Source organism: Scardinius erythrophthalmus (genome assembly GCF_964197995.2).
Source record: "Scardinius erythrophthalmus genome assembly, chromosome: 19".
NCBI classification, from domain to species: domain Eukaryota; kingdom Metazoa; phylum Chordata; class Actinopteri; order Cypriniformes; family Leuciscidae; genus Scardinius; species Scardinius erythrophthalmus.
Window position 1 is genome coordinate 13,005,243 of NC_138239.1, and position 17,161 is coordinate 13,022,403.

General features: G+C 36.6%; 1 protein-coding gene across 3 annotated transcripts in view; it reads left to right on the forward strand.

Moving 5' to 3' along the window:
• The first annotated feature begins 5,616 nt into the window (after positions 1-5,616).
• itsn2b (intersectin 2b) overlaps positions 5,617-17,161 on the forward strand; it is a 29,244-nt gene continuing 17,699 nt past the window's right edge. For 2 of the 3 annotated variants that reach the window (XM_081394368.1, XM_081394370.1), the window contains exons 1-7: positions 5,617-5,816; positions 13,188-13,263; positions 14,720-14,812; positions 14,950-15,013; positions 15,124-15,290; positions 16,078-16,284; positions 16,782-16,878. In XM_081394368.1, coding sequence (XP_081250494.1) covers positions 13,257-13,263; positions 14,720-14,812; positions 14,950-15,013; positions 15,124-15,290; positions 16,078-16,284; positions 16,782-16,878 — 635 coding nt within the window. In that variant the 5' untranslated portion in view covers positions 5,617-5,816; positions 13,188-13,256. The remainder of the gene's footprint in view (positions 5,817-13,187; positions 13,264-14,719; positions 14,813-14,949; positions 15,014-15,123; positions 15,291-16,077; positions 16,285-16,781; positions 16,879-17,161) is intronic. The other variant, XM_081394369.1, reaches the window with a different exon arrangement.

A 17,161-nucleotide genomic window follows, 5' to 3' on the forward strand; every position in this document is an offset into this window, starting at 1 on the left:
TAAGCATTCAACCTTTTGCAGGCCAGATTTCATATATCAGATTGCAACAGTCCGTGTCTCCTTCAATGTGGACTTCAGAGGATTCTCAACTGATACCAGATTTTCATGGATTTGAATAGAATCATTAACCAAGGTTCCAGCTTTCAACTCTTAGGAACTCAAAGCTCTCTGCTTGTTTTCAATTATTCCCTATTTGAGCAGAAAATAAAAAAACACAACAGGTCAATGTCTATTACTTTTGTAGAAAGACAGTAGGAGGGAAAAGGAAAAGCAATTTGGAAAGAATATAAGCACACATACAGCAGGAAAAAAAAGATATTTCCCCAATTATAATGAGGGAAATATCATAAATAGACAAAGAAAGAAGGTGTGCATTCATCTGGCTGTGATAAAAACACAGTATCAGTGAGAGACTTCATAAGGGCTGGACCAACATCTGGTTTTGACATGCTTTCCCCCTGCAGACGAACTCTGAGGAATGGGTTAGAGGAGCTTTCTGAGGGAAGGAGGGAGGAGGGTAGGAATATAACAGCTGGATTGCATATTGTGACACAATATGTGTATGGTTTATACATTTCAGACCCAGCAGTAATACTATGGTTTGTAGTTGCTATTTTCAGAACAAACAAAATTTGAGGGGCTGATGTATTGAAACAATCCCAGAAAATGTTTGTGCCAAATGTTTCATTCTGTGTTGCATTATAACCTGTATTTATTCTTTAATCAAAATTAAATAAATTATTCTGCTTTGGTTGACATCACCACCATATACACTGAGGGAGAATGTCCCATTCAGAATAATGGTTTTCCCTCAAATGATACTTAAAGGTTGTATCAGTGATTTCAGGCCCCCAAAAAAAAAAGAGATCACATTCATCTAATCTTTCCTAACGATCCACTAGCTGCCCGCCCCATAAGCATGCCGTCAAAAAAACGCGTCTCTGTAGGCAGCCTAGGCTCTGAGATCTGCACACAAAAACAATTGGTTTCACTAACCACTCAAAACCAAAATAAATAGTGTTCCAACCAATCACCGACAAGGGGGAGGGTGTTGTGAGGTTTTGAGCCAGCTTCTTCTTCAGCTCCGACTTCGCGTGCAGCCGTGCACGAGCACAAAACCTCACAACACCCACCCCCTGTCGGTGATTGGTTGGAACACTATTTGTTTTGGTTTTGAGTGGTTAGTGAAACCAATTGTTTTTGTGTGCAGATCTCAGAGCCTAGGCTGCCTACAGAGACGCGTTTTTTGACGGCATGCTTATGGCAGCTAGCGGATCGTTAGGAAAGATTAGATGAATGTGATCTTTTTTTTTTTTTGGGCCTGAAATCACTGATACAACCTTTAAAGTGAACCGGAAGTTGCAACTGACATTACTTCAGTGTTGTGATGTATTTCCAAGTGAAACGGAATATTGAATAGAAGGCAGGGTTTTAAGGATATTCAATCCAAGCTGTCAAACTTGACATCATCAGAGAAGGAACGCCATTCCAGAGCGTATTTTTTGTGTGTGTGTGTGTGTGTGTGTGTGTGTGTGTGTGTAGTAAATAGGGTCAATTTTGACTTCATGATGACATCTGGTCTTATTTTGTTGCATCCTTGCCTCTAACTATACTTTTCAATCAATTTCATTGCATAAGATCAAGATCAACAATTTGTACCTGTAGGCTATGTTTAAATTATTCAAAAATGGACTGGAAAATCAGTAGTGAGATCAATATGATTTTTCTATTTCTGTTGAAGATTAGCCTGATGTTATTTGTCATTTGTCTGATCAATTTAGTTGTATTTCTATTGACTGTATATACTGTGTCAGCATGCAGCAGACAAAGAAATTACTCTCTTTTTCATTCTTAGTTTAATATATCGTCCAGGGCTGGCCGTCTGGAGCACACATGTATCCACTTATGCGCTGTTTCCTGCACTCCACTCACCTTACTCTGGGCTTAGTTCTGGAGGCAGAGCCAGTGAAAACACCCATTGTTTTCTTTGGAGGTGAAAGCATTGCAGGGAATTGCTGAACAGAAGTGCAACATATTGACCATGGAGATACACAGAAATATGTGGACGCAGAGAAGGCAATGAGAAAAAGGAGATAAAGAAGACTCATTACTGCCAACTTGGTCAAATCTTTAGGATTCAAGGATTGCATTACACTGGTGTGATATTGTAATGAATGACAAAATATTTTTATTATCATTAACCAGACTTACACTATATGCAGGAGAAATACATTCCAAAATAATCCAGTATGACCAAAACCACAACCGCCTTCACATGCTCACACAATGGTGAATATAGGTACCAGAAGACCTCTATGATCGATGTCCCAACCATTATTATTGGCACAGTAGTCTGTCCCCCAAAAAAACGATTTATTTGTTCTAATTGGAGAAGCAATTCACAATCAGAGCGTGAAAAGCAGCGGGCAACCACAGGTGCCATGAGATAAAAGTGCAACACAGTAAAGCCTGAATTCCACATCCAGTCAAAGCCAAGCATCTAGAAAGGAATTTGGAATTAATGATCTGGAATCATGCACTAGCGTTATGGCAAGCCAATTCAACATTTATTCCTTAAAATTAACTACCATATCTTAATAGTACTTGTTTTTATTCATTTTCATAGTGGTATTCATTACATACTAGTAATTAATCTAGTGGCAACTACATTCAGTTAGTTTATTACTAGTGTCTCAATAGTAACAACTATTCCATAGCTGTACTAGTGATAAATTGCACAGTTTTGCGTTTGAATTACAGGTATTACAATGTGTGGTTTGCATATCAATTATTTACTTTAGATTAAAGTGCACTTGAATTGTGCAATACCCTTTTCAGTAACTTTTCTTTATGTAGCTATACTAGTAATTATTTATAGTTAGGCTACTATTGTCTATTCCATAACTGAATAGCTAGATTGTAGTCCCAAATTTGAATAAGCAGGCCTCCTTATCTAATGAATAGTTAATAGTATAGTATGAATATAATGCATAAATAGTTAATAGTAGCCTATGAATAATAATCACTTTTGGGTTGCTTTCTAGTAGTTTAAAAATAAGTTTAATGACATAAATATAAATACTAGGTAAGCAATATGCTTGCCACATTGTGGTTGAATACATGAAGGGCATGAACTCACGGATTGTGATCCTTTTATGTCTGAGATTTCGTACAGTGTCCTGCAGTGAATCCAGTCTGTGCTGCAGCGCAGAGGCTTTATTGATCACCAGCTCTGCTTCAGTCTGGATCTCCACAAACATGCTGCTCGCGTGCCGTGACAGGTCGGACAGCTGACGGAGGATGTTGGTCAAAGTTTGACAGTTCACAGCATCCAGGGAAATAAATACATCCCTGGTAACTTCCAGTCGTCCGCTGTTTATTCTGCCCAGGCTCCGGGGCTCCACTATTCTCTTATGAAACGGCATTTTTCATGGGAAAGACCCAGTTGTTTGTTATATTAGAATTAGTCCACTTGTCCTTTAGAAGTGTGAATTGTTCTTGTCCAGTCAGGTGTTGTAACCTGTTCTGCAAACATCCTGACATCCCGCCTCATGATTCAAAGGATCCTGCCCTTATTCTTCTGGAGGAGCGCTTTCTGAAACTTTCTTCTGGGGAATCGGTTCTCATGGCAAACTCAAAAACATGGAATCTGGAGCATCAGGCGGATCTGGAATGTGGATTCTCACGCCAGCTCCAGAGGAACTTTTATACAATAACACTAACACAGCATAGCCTAACTTGAATTAATTGAATGTGAATTACTTTTTAACAATTACATTTATGATTAATTATTTTTTATTAAATTAACAGAGTTTATTTTACTAAGGAAATGAAGATCGAGAAGGTGATTTCCTGTCATTTCTCAAATAGCTACATTTAGGCTACAGTTGGTCTCAGTCGCTTTGGTAAGTTTAGTCGAATCACTCATTTACAAACCAGTGCATTTCTCCAAACAATTCTTATACACAGCACCACTCAATGGATTACTTTGCCTATAACTTGTTCAAATTCCTTTCATAAGTCAAAAGTAGGCCTAATTCATGTCAATGATTTCGGTGCCATCAGAATGACAAGTCCCAAAGACAATATAGATATACAATGTTTATGTTAACATGACATACACAATTCTAAGACATAAGCAATTATAAACAAATAAAACTATACATAATAAATTGCATGAATGTACCAAAGCATTGACGATTTGTTCAGAAGAATGAGGAATTGCGTTAGCCTACAAATGCTAAGATGATGTGGAGGTTGAACAAGCAGGGGGTTTTTTTGCGGAAAAAAAAAATCAGTTGTTACAAGAGAAATTTACCAAGAGACTGAGAAAATCTATATCTAATGTAGTTCATTAGTTTGTTTATTTATTTAGCAGGAAAAATACTTGGAAAGGGAACAGAGCAATGTAATGCTGGTAAAGTGCGCCCTCGTGTGGCATTTCATTGAAAATGTTCTTTCTTTCTTTCTTTCTTTCTTTCTTTCTTTCTTTCTTTCTTTCTTTCTTTCTTTCTTTCTTTCTTTCTTTCTTTCTTTCTTTCTTTCTTTCTTTCTTTCTTTCTTTTTAAATGTACTTCTTTCCTCTGAAACAGAGAGAATAACACACTTATACCTCCACTTTGACTATAGGCTAGACTAGACACTTTTGTCAAGTTTATGAAATACTTGGTTATCCAGAAACAATCTCTAGGAAAGTTATGCTTTTCATGAAATGTAAGTCTTTATGTTGTTATTATGTTACTATTTTCTGTAGGTTTAAGGTTTAGGTTTAATTAAAGCAATAAGTCATTCTAAAATTTTCTTTTCTAAAAATGTATTTGTGCTGCTGAAAAGGAGCAGGAGGACACCATAATCATGACTAAGATTAAGATTATGATCTATTTGGGACATGAATGAAAATAATACTTATTTGTTTATTTATTTGTGGTTAAGTAGGACAATTAAATATAAAATATGTTGATGTACAATATATTTATTTGTATTGAATAGTATTTGTGAATTTATGTTAATTTTTTTTTATTTCTGCTCTATTCTTCATAAGACCAATATTATCTTGCAATAATAACTTAGTAAGAAATGAAAAATTATGTGGAGAAATATATGTTTAATTAGTATAAATGCAGATTATTATAGCTAATTTGTTTCCAAATAATACATCCTGATTAAAACATTTTAGTTGAATGACCTAGTTGAGCAAACATATGTTTTAAAGTTGGAGACCAGTTTGGGTCAACCAAAAATAATTAAAGTAACACGTTGAAGAGGGAAATTAAGTGAACATTTAAATAAATAAAAATAATAATAAATAATTAGCTGAACCTACTTGCAGTTTTACAGTGTAGACTTACAACCATTTTCATGAGCTTTGTCTTGTGGCAATAAAAGTCTATTTATTTATTTTTTTAGAAAGAAAGAAAGAAAGAAAGAAAGAAAGAAAGAAAGAAAGAAAGAAAGAAAGAAAGAAAGAAAGAAAGAAAGAAAGAAAGAAAGAAAGAAAGAAAGAAAGAAAGAAATGGGCCTCGCTGTGATGTTTTTTTAGCTGGTGAGGGGGCAGCAGAGTGTCATTGAAACACACTCAGCCCCTCCCTCTTAAAAGCTCTTCTGCGCTCAGCGCTCGCGCACATCTCGTCGTCAGCCATGTTGTTTGTATGACAGCGCACAGCAACAGGTTGTCAAAGATTCTCAATAAAACACTACATAAAATCTTTAAAGAAACTCTGAAAGCCGATTGTCGTCACCTTAATACAGAGGACAATGGAAAAGGATATGTTTTCCTCCCAGGAGATTTCGCAAAGTCAGTAATGCTGTTGTGTAATGTGAGTAGCCTAACGTTACCTCCTGTAATACTGTTCAAATGTCTGCTTGCTTTAATGTCATGTGCTTTAAACATACTTTAAAAACTGGCTATAGTGTAGTTACAATACACATGTTATATATTATTTATGTTACATATAATGTTGAGCATTTTCTGGTGGTTATCATTTGGTTTTACAGTAGTTGTGTGTGATGAGTTGAGAAAGTGTCCAGTTTCACACACTTCAAAGTCCCTCAGAGCTTCATATTACTATTATTAAGAGCTCACTGTGAGTCATATGTCTCACTACATGTTAAAGAACCGATTCAAAGTCCTTTCAAACATACATTCTTCTCACAACCTGCCAGACAAGTGGCAAACTCGTCTGTCTGCATTTCACGCAGATCGTTATAAGCAGTGTAAGTTAATGTCTAGTGGAGCTCAACAAGAAAAAGAGCGAGATTTATTTATTTTTATCTTGGTGGTTATTATAATGCTACAATGATTCATACATGACAATTACCAGGAAATGATCTAGAATAGATGATGGTCACGATGGCTGTTTTGGTGTTGGCATGATGCGTATGGACAGCATTTTTGGGCATCACAGTCTGTCTCTGTCTGATATTCATGAGGCAGGTCAGTGTTTCAGATCCATTCATTGGTTCCTAATGGTTTGTCTTAATTTTTAGTACTGTTGTATAGATTGGTGATCATATTGATCAGTTTGCACCTGACATCTTTCTTTATAAGGCTGAAGTTACCCTGTGCTGTTAACGTTATATAACATTACATAACATTGTAAATGTTGAGCTTTTGAATTAAGGATCTTTTAAGTTAATATTAATATAGTTGATTCCTTTGATTCCCTTAGTTTTTAAGGAAATATCCTTGCAGACCTCGGGTCAGTGAAAGGAAATGATTAATCAAGCCATAATGATTTTATTTTTGTTCTCTATTTTCAGGTGAATGATCAGAGACGTATTCTCTGCGGTTAACCACAGGCATTATGCTTATCTACCAAATTACCAATTAATATTTTACATTAGAAATAGATTGGGTTACATAGTTGTTCAAGATCACACTTCTTTTTCATGTTTATCTTCATTGCTTGGACTTAGGCTATCTGCCCTTCAATCCAAATGCTCAAAACAGCTCATGTTGTCTAAGCAGACTAATGAACCGATCCATTCTGAGTGTGTTACTGTGTTAGAGCCTGCTGGGAAAAGGACTCCAATATTTGGTCATTTAGAAAAAGAGACAGTTGGGGATGTTGGGTATCATTGTAGTGTTGCACGATATACCGGTACTAGAAAGTTATTGCGATACCCTGCTTTTATGTATGATTTCTCATTTTACTAGTACCAGTACTTTAAGAATGACAGTGTTTTAATAAGAGCCAATTTCCTAAATTGCGTCGACATTCAACCGCTGCTTCCATTCCCTTCAGGCACACCGGCTGTGCAAAACTTCATATATCCGTGGGACTGATTAAAGTCATTGACACGTTAAAGCAATAAAGAAACACACATCAATGAGAAAATAAAGTGTGGGATGTGCTTGAGCGTGAGGCATATATTCCGTCCCTCAGAGTCTTTGAGTTTTGGTAATATGTAATGTAATCTTGTTAAAGCAGATTTCATAAAATTGGTATCGAAAAAAGTATCGTTCAGGAACCGGTTTCGATATCGATAACGAACATTTTTGAACGATACCCAAGCCCTAACTATCACACACCCAAAGCGTGCGCACAGAGAGCCGCCTCCCAGACAGCATGCGATCAGCAAAATGCCTGTTTTGGCTAGTATTCACATAAACACAATTGGTTATAACTTCGGAAAACTGAGGAAAAAATCGGATGTGTGTCAATAGGATCCGTGCATTAGAGTCTTAAAGTGACAGCAGCCTAATATAGTCAAGTCACGTCACCTTTATTTTTATAGCGCTTTACACAAAACAGATTGTTTCAAAGCAGCTTTACATTGATCAGCAGGAAAGTAATGATTCAATGATGCAAACACAGCTCAATTCTAGGGGTGTAACGATACCCTCATGTCACGATTCAATAGATATCACGATACTGAACTTATGTTACAATATGATTGCGATTCTCCAAGACGTATGATAAAAGGTTAACAAAAAATGTACACTTGATTAAAGTGCTAAATTTGGTTTTACATTGGGTGTGGAAATGAAAAGGCTTGGGATGCTGGAAACCCAATGCACAGGACAATGGTGACACCAGAATAAAAATATTCATGATTCTGAAGCTGAAAATACAGAATTATTTTAGACGCATATGCTTGCTCTCTGTCGCTGACTAGATATATTTAAAATAATATAGGCCACTTTTTACTGGTAACATAAGACATCTGGCATTATCAGTACCCACAAATATGCCCCCATTGCATTATCATACATTATATTCAACATATAGTAGTTTAATAGTACTGACACTAAAACTCTGAAAACTTGAATTTTTTCTTTAGATTTGAACTGACAGAGTGTGTCTGCATGGCTCCCGAACAATGCTATGAAGAATGTTCTAGAGTTTTGGTGTTCGATATGAAAGGGATCTATCACTACCTGTCTATTTTGATATTTTAGGTATTATCAACTGGTCAGAATTTTGAGACCGCTATAAACTTGAAGGACTAAAATCCATTAAGAGCTCGCTCAAGTAGTGAGGAGCTAAACCGTTTAGAGCTTCGTAAGTTATTAGCAAGATTTTAAAATGTATGCGATGTTAAATAGTGAGCCAATGCAGTGTTGTTGACAGAACCGGGCTAATATGGTCATACTTCCTGGTTCTAGAACACTAGCTGCTGAATTTTGGACCAGATGTAGATTGTTTATTAAGCGTGCAGAGCAACCATCCAGTAGAGCATTACTATTATCTAGCCATGAGGTTCTGAACGCATAAACTAACTTTTCTGCATCTGACATTAAGTGAATACAGTATGTCGTAATTTAATGTGGTTTTTCCATAAATGTGGCTTTCAAATGAAAGATTGCTATCAAATAACACGCCCAAGTTCCTAACTGATGATGATGTAACCGTGCAGCCATCAAGTAAAATAGGCCTATTGGTACAGACCAATACTAATCAAACAACAAAAGAAAAAGAGAAAATCACTCACTGCTTGTGACTGAATAACTTTAGTAGCTTTAATAGGAATCAATGTATATTTAATTCATACAGTGAAGAGTATGGAGTGCTTTATTTGTACATTTTGATTACTTTATTAAATATCTGTATTATTTCTTACTTGAATGCTACTGTTAATAGACCTACTGTAACTGAAAAACTTTAGTATTTTGTATTTATCATATTTGTTACTTGCATATTTTTTCTTATTATTAATAACAAAGATAAAATAAAATAACAAAAATAGTTATATCTTGATATGAAATGTTGCCTTGGCAACTAGGCTAACTGAAATAAAATAATTTGAAGTACTAAAATTACTAAAACTGAAATAAAAATAAACTAAAGCTAAATAGAAAAACATAACAGAATTACTAAACAAACTGAAATTAAAATGAAAACTGAAAATATAAATAAAAGCTAGTTAAAAAATAAATAAATAAATGTAATGTCGTTTCAACTCCGCCACATTATAATAGTATATAAATAACACTAAGATAACACTTTTTAAACATACTTGTAGTACAGTCAGGGAAATTAAAAGGTAGGTAAAAATGTCTACTACTAGTTGTTGAGCCCTGATGTATCTTTTGGACGGTCCAATGATGTTGTTGTAGGCTGGTTTATGTACAGTGTGTATAATGTTCCTTGACAGCTGTGTGTGTGTTTGTTCAGGCTTCACTGGCGTCACCTGCATGACCTTCTGTGCATAAAGCCATCAGATAACGTCTCTCAGATGTACTCTGGGCACTTGAAATCTTAGTAAATGGGTTACATTCTAATCCCCAGAAATTAATAATAAAATAGCATTCACAACCCTCTACGTAGTTGGACACACTGAAGCTTAAGTGTTAAAAGCAGTGAGTGATTCTATGACAACAAAGTGACACACCCGCTTCCTTTCACTCACTCGTCTCATTCACTCCGGTTGAATGGTGCTTGCATTGTGCATATTTTTTCTCATTCCCACATATTTCACGCTAACACCAAAAGCGCGTGCACCACTGATCTATATAAGTGGCCGCACATAAAGCCGCCTCTAATTGCGAGGACCAAATTGACTTCTTTTTCATTGCTTATTGCGTTTAAATGGTCAAATATACATAATTAAGTAAAAATGCCCTTCTTGCCGAGTATCCAGGTAAATACGGTCAGTTTTGGAACATTTATTTGAGAGAAAACATGTGCATAAGTTCTTAAAGTGATAGCAGCCTAATAAACCTGCTGCTGTTCTGTCATGTTAATCAAAGAACACAAGACAGAGAACATCACTTACTGCTCTTGACTGAATAACTTTATCTGTCAGCATTAATCTGTATTTAATTTTTACAATGAAAACCATCCAGTGTTATTTTACCTTTGATTACTATTATTTCTGTAGTATTTCTTACCTGAATACTACTGTTAGACCCACCTGAAAAACTTAAAGCCATGTTTATTTCATTTGTCACTTTATTTTATTGTATTTATATGTGCTATCATTTGCAATTTGTTTATTTGTTCTTATTTTATTACTGACTGTTTACTTATCTTTTTTGTAAATGTAGTTCAACGATTCAAATAAAGCCTCCCTGTGCTGTGTAAACTATTACAACAAAATGCTAAAAAAAAAAATTATGAGATACATTTTCTGTATGGCAGTATAAATGGCAGATTTCCCCGTGGGATTAAATTGTATCAAATATCGATACCATTCTTTAATAAAGTTCAGAGGCAAAAAAAATGTTTAGCACAGACGAAACCAACCACCCTCAGTATCTCTGGTAAATTGTAAATTTGCCAGGGATGTTTGTTTCCGTGATCAAAGCTTTACACTCTCTTTTACAATCAATGCTTTCATTTTCGGAGAACTGAGAATTCCTCTGCAAGCACAAAAGTGAAAGGTCTGACACACAGGACAGGGTTTGTTGGTCTTAATGTGGCTTAATGTCCACTCTGACCACAAGGATATGGGCCCAGAGCGTTTGTACAACATTGTTTGTGACCTCTTGACATCCTGTTTCGTTTTTGCTTTCCTCCCACTTCCTTCGTTCCTTTGTGGTTGTTAAATCACACACAGGGTGGAGGCAGGAGGTGGTAGGACATGGCCAGCAATGACCTCACAGTCTATCTTTGCATCTCTCACATCATGCACGTCATTAATGTAAAGTGGGTGAAGGTAGAATGACAAATTACATTGTGCTTTGTCTGTGATTCAATATTTCCAAAGAGTTCACACAGTATCAGTTACTGTAACCAATTATTGACAAGGAAAATGTAGAGGGTAATGTTTTGTTTCCATTAAAGAGCTGGATATTAGATATTATTATAAATCAGGCTATGCAAAATTTTCCCAGTTGCAAATCACATGCAAAGTCTCAATGAAATACTATTGATCTCTTGACGCACTCAGAAACACAGTGGTTTCCTTTTGACAGTATAAAGACATTCACAATCATGATAAAAGCAAATTCTATTTCAAATAAATGCATTTTTGAAGAACTTTTACGGTTTCCACAAAAATATAAAGCAGCACATTTGTTTTCAACATTGATAATAATAAGAAACCATTGCGATCACTGCCAGTGTGTCACATAGGGAGAGAGTGAGAGAAAAGCGAGTGATACGACACAAATGACAAGCATGCCCCATCCGAGCAGTCTTCTGGAAGCTTGTCCTGTCTAACCACATTCTCTTCCTCTATAGACCTGCTCTCACAGCCCTACCACGTTACTGCCACACATCATTTCCTGTCAGCAACTTTCTCACTGTTGTTACTGCTTATGTGCTGAATTCTGCTGTCATGACAGCTCTGATATAACTGGTGTGTTAAATGAGATTCATGATTAGTGATGATAGGTAATCATATATATATTAGCCAGGCTGATGTTTGGATATTTTGGATTGGCCTATACCTGGCCACTCAATAGGGGTGTGAAAACTACAATTTTTCATAAAGTGGGTGTTCTGAGTGACTAGTTGACTAGTTTGTGGTAGGGCAGTCTTGTGTAATTTGGCTGCATTATTATGTCATGTCATATCATGTGTTTCTCAATTCTCAGGGATATACGGACAGCCCTTCAGTATTCTAACAAATAGACTAGTAGTTTTGTGTTTGTGCGACCCTTTTTCTCTACAATGAAGTATGAGAAAAAACTTCTTGTACAGGGTTTTGTAACACAAATAAGCTTGCATATAAGCTTATATAAAATGTATGCATATTTATACTGTCTTTCAAGGGTTGGTAAGATTTTTAAAATATTTTTGAAACAAGTCACTTATGCACAAGCAAGGCTACATTAATATGATCAAAAGTACAGTAAAAACTGTAATATTGTTAAAATATATTGAATAATGTTTTTAAATGTAATTTATTCTAATGGCAAATTTTCAGCATCATTACTCCAGTCTTTAGTGTCACATGATCCTTCAGAAATCATTCTAATATGCAAATAATATGTAAATAAGATCTATATATCTGTATTTTTGTGTGTATAGAGATGTAGGCCTATATTATTGTTCATCATGTCAGTTGTGGTCTCAATCTTTATAGACACAAATCAGTCATATATAATATAATTATCAGCTCTAGATATGGTGGCTCAGTGCTTGTTTTGTGTGTGTGCAGAGACAATGTCTGGCTAATTGATTTAATGTGTGAATCAGAGTTCTTGGCAGACTCCCACTACTGACATTTACTAGAAGAACCACATTTATTTAGTAAATTTGTATGGGTTGTACATGAGTTTTATCAAACAACATGAGGCTTAAAGGGATAAACCTAGAGAACATTTCATTATAGGACTAAAGCTTAAGGTATTTTAATTTGGTTTTGAGCGTCTTCTTACTTTAACCTTCTTAAACTCTTGTTTCTGAGAGGAATTATTATTAGCCTACTTCCCAAAATATGACTCCCATTACTCTTCCAGCATGAACTGGATAGCCTTTGAAATAAGTTTCTAATGTCATTAGGAGGAGGATAGTGATGCAGTCAGTCATAAATGTTGTAATAAAAGTGTCATTGTTTATTAAGATACTGCACATAGAGCATTATTCTGTTGAAAGCATTTGTATGGGGAGTTTGGCGCTCTCATCCCCTCCCGCTCACCCTTCCTCTCTCCTTCACACATCCTCTTCTCTCTCTCTTTCAGTCTAAGAGTGCAGGATGGAGATAGTGACAGCCCTGCACTCCCCTGCCTGCATTATTAATGGGTGGACATTTCTTCTTTCTCTGTGTGTGTGTGTGTGTGTGTGTGTGTGGTGCAGATGACTGAGCTAGCCAGCTGAGACGAGGAGATCAGGACCGCTCTCCTCATATCCCTGCCACCTGCAGCCATGAATGGTAAGAGCTCTGCTTTATATTTTTGTGTGTGTGTGTTTACCCACGTGTCCAAACCAACAGGATTTGTGTGTGTGAGAGTGAGAGAGAGTGTGTGTGTGTGTTGTGTGTGGTGTGTGTGTTGTGTGTGTTGTGTGTGTTGTGTGTGTGTGTGTGTGTGTGTGTGTGTGTGTGTGTGTGTGTGTGTGTGTGTGTGTGTGTGTGTGTGTGTGTGTGTGTGTGTGTGTGTGTGTGATCTCGTTCATTTTTGCAGTGTGTGCATCGGTATAGCAGGAGTTACACTGCTTTGACACTGCAGCATGATCACACACCGGCGTGACTGACCGTCCGCTCTGCGGCCCATCTGTGAAACTGTCACGTCATTGCTTATTGATTTTGTTTATTTAATAACTGACTTGTTTTTTTAAAAAATTTTTTTATACATTTTTAATCTTTTTTCTCGCTGCGTTTTTAGACATACTGTACATTTGAGTAGCAGGACCGGATCACCCTGTAAATCTTTCAAGGGATGTTGTTTATTAAAGTTTTTTTTATAAGTCATTCTTCGACATGTCTGCCTGTTCCATTTGAGAACGGTTGTTTTAAAGTACATTTCTCTATGATTATGGTCTATCTATTATGAAATGGTCTATCAGATGAAGATAAAATCATTAAAAATTATTTGTTAGAATATTCAAACAGTTTCAGACCAAAATGGCTGCTGTTCTTCCTGTTATCTTTAGCAATCAAGAGTCAACAATGACTTGTTGGTAGAAAAATGTAATGTTTCTTTCTATGTTTTGTGATGGAGTGATTTACGGATGACAAATCAAATTGTGAATGTAAAGTGACAGTAAAACTTGCCAACTTTTGAACTTGGAACTCCTCTGAAAAGTCAAATGATGTCACTTCCTCTTAAATGGAATATATGTGACTGCTTATACAGAAATGTGCAAATGCAAATACTACTTTTAGAAGAAAAAAATAACATGGAATGACTTTTCAATAAAATGTAATTATTTTATTCAAGCTTGCTTATTGTATCTAAGCTTGAAAAACACTGTTTGTTGAGTGTATGTTTTCGAACTTAAAAATGTGTTATATCTATTGACTAACTCTGCAATTTCAATAAATATCAGAGTGATTTACATCCACTTTAAAAGTTCAATTTCAGTCTGACTAATGTTATAATTTGTCTTTTTAAAAAGTAATTTAAACGTTTTCGTCTGACTCAAATTGTGAGGGCTTGGTGTTGTGTGCTTGCTGTGAAAGACAGAAATGGTGTGCCATGTATTTATCATTTAAACAACCTGACTCTGCAAAAGCTAACTGTACTGTAAATGTACTTGCTGATACTAGAGCAGAGGTGGACAAAGTACACAACTTCCTTACTAGTGAAAGTACAGATACTACTGGTCAAATATTACCCCTCTCTCTCTCACATATACCTCATTCTTTTTGTGTCTACTTTTCTTTTAAGGTGGTCGGAGTATTTGGGCTATAACCCCAGAGGAGAGGGACAAACATGATCAGAAGTTTGACACCCTCTCGCCAGTGCAGGGCTTCGTTACAGGTATGTGCTTGGGAACCTTTGCTTGTGTTAAAATGCTAAACTTTTTTATATAAAGGCTACATTTTATTTACAAGCATAAACGTTACTTGCATATTAATTCATTTTCCAAAACTATTACTATTCATTTTTGTCTATAGGGGAGAAGGCACGAAACTTCTTCATTCAATCTGGGCTTCCTCAGTCTGTGCTTGCTGAGATCTGGTGAGAAATCTTGACCATGCACAATATGTTTAAAAGTAAATATATAAACCCACTTTTTTAATGTAAAAAGTCTTGCTCTGATCGCTTGCCTGTTTCTTTGTGTGTGGCAGGACCCTGGCTGATATGAATAAAGATGGTAGGATGGACCGCCTGGAGTTTTCTATAGCCATGAAGCTGATCAAGATGAAACTACAGGGACAGAATCTTCCTACAGCTCTGCCTATCATCATGAAGCAGCCACCTGTGCCAGCTCCAACCATGCCAGCAACACCTCTCGGTGCGCTGCCAAACTACACTATTACCAGCAGAGCAATGATCTGAGAGGGCATTGGGATTATAACACGTTTGCACTGTAACATAAATGAAAATCTGCATTCTTGCGCAGTTTATTGTTGTAATTACAGATTATTTATTTTAATCTAATTGTTATCTTCACTCAGTACCACAACAGAACAGGCCACATTTTCTTTCTCCTATTCTATCCATGACTGTCTGCAGTCACATATGAATGCTGTTTAAACATCAATATTCAGTGTTCAGCAACTTGTCCCGCATTCAATGGAGTTCATTTATGTAGAGGTCATTCAAGTCTTAAAGCCACAATAACAAAAGCCTGTTTAATGCTAAGTTATGACTGTTTTTGATGCAAAAAGACTCAGATTAACATTATTAGAAGATTGTAGATTTAAGCAATGCTCCACAAGTGTAGTAAGATATTTCCCCATTTGCTGAGAAAAACTCATTCCTCATGAAAGTCCTTCTTATGACAGCAGGTGCACAGCTTGATGGCCACAAGATTCAGTTGAGTTGTAATGTGGAACAGATGGCTATAACCACGACCTTCAACGTGCACTAGAGACACGTGTCTACAACTTGTGAGATTTGAGAAGTAGCTTCTGAATTCAGTGCTTGTAAAAATGAGATTTAGCTAGAGAGGTCTTTAAACTAATGAGGTCTTGCTATAAGAATGGATGGTTTGAAAACTTCTCAAACACTTTGTTAAAGGGATGTATCACATTTTGTTGTGTTATGTCTGTTTAACGTTATCCTTTGTGCCTTTTCAGGAATGGGAACTATGCCAAATGTACCCATGATGCCCAACGTGCCCATTCTGACCCCTATACCAATGACCACTATGAGCCCCATGCCAGGCATGACTCCCATGATGGGCACAGGTCTGTCGATGCCAGTGATTCCCACCATCAGCACTCCAGCCCTGCCTAACGGACCTATTGCCATTCTACATCCGACCCCCATCTCACTCACTTCCAGTAAGAAACGCTGTAACACTGTTTTTGATCAAATAAATGCAGTTTTGGAGAGCATGAAAGACTCTTACAAAAACATTAAAAAATGTTACAGACCCCAAACTTTAGTAGTGTATATATCCATATATGTTGTGTCATTGTGAATGCTGTAAAGCCAAGAACCTCTGTGAGTGTCCAGTGTGCTAAAGGTGAAATTACACAGATCTCTCTCTTTGCTCTTACTGAAGTCAGCATTTATTCTGCTTCACTGTTCCTGTGTCATGACTTGCTCAGCTTGTACCTATAAGACTATGTAGATTTACCAAGAAGCTCTTAATGCATAAACAGTCTCAAAATGACGACTTTGTGGCATATACTGATTTTGTTCACAAAATATTGCAGTATTTTGACTTGAATTATATATTCCTTTATTAATGGCTTATACACTGTTCTGGAAGATTTTAAAGAGTGTCACAGGCTACATTTTTCTTACAGATGTGTTTGTTTGTTTTTTTCCGTAGCCCTCCCGCTGTCAAGTTCATTTTCCTCTTCTCCACTGGGCTTCTCCGCCACTTCAATGAACAAGACCCCATCTTTGCTGGACCTGGGCTCGAGCAGGTCAGGAACTTCCACACATGGACTTATGCCTGGTTCAGATTACACGATTTTAGCCCGATTTTGGCACGATCCATTTGACGTAGGGTGTCGTGGGGATTCGCAAACGACAACGGGCGTCGGGACGCAAGATTCGATCGTTTCATCTCGTATAGTGTGTCATAGTGGGCGACAACCTACGTCGCGTCTGCGATGCTTCACGACATCACGACAAAAAGACTAGCATGTTTAATTTTTTAACGGTCCTCCACGACGACGGTGCGCGAGTGAGTGAGTGAGTGAGTGA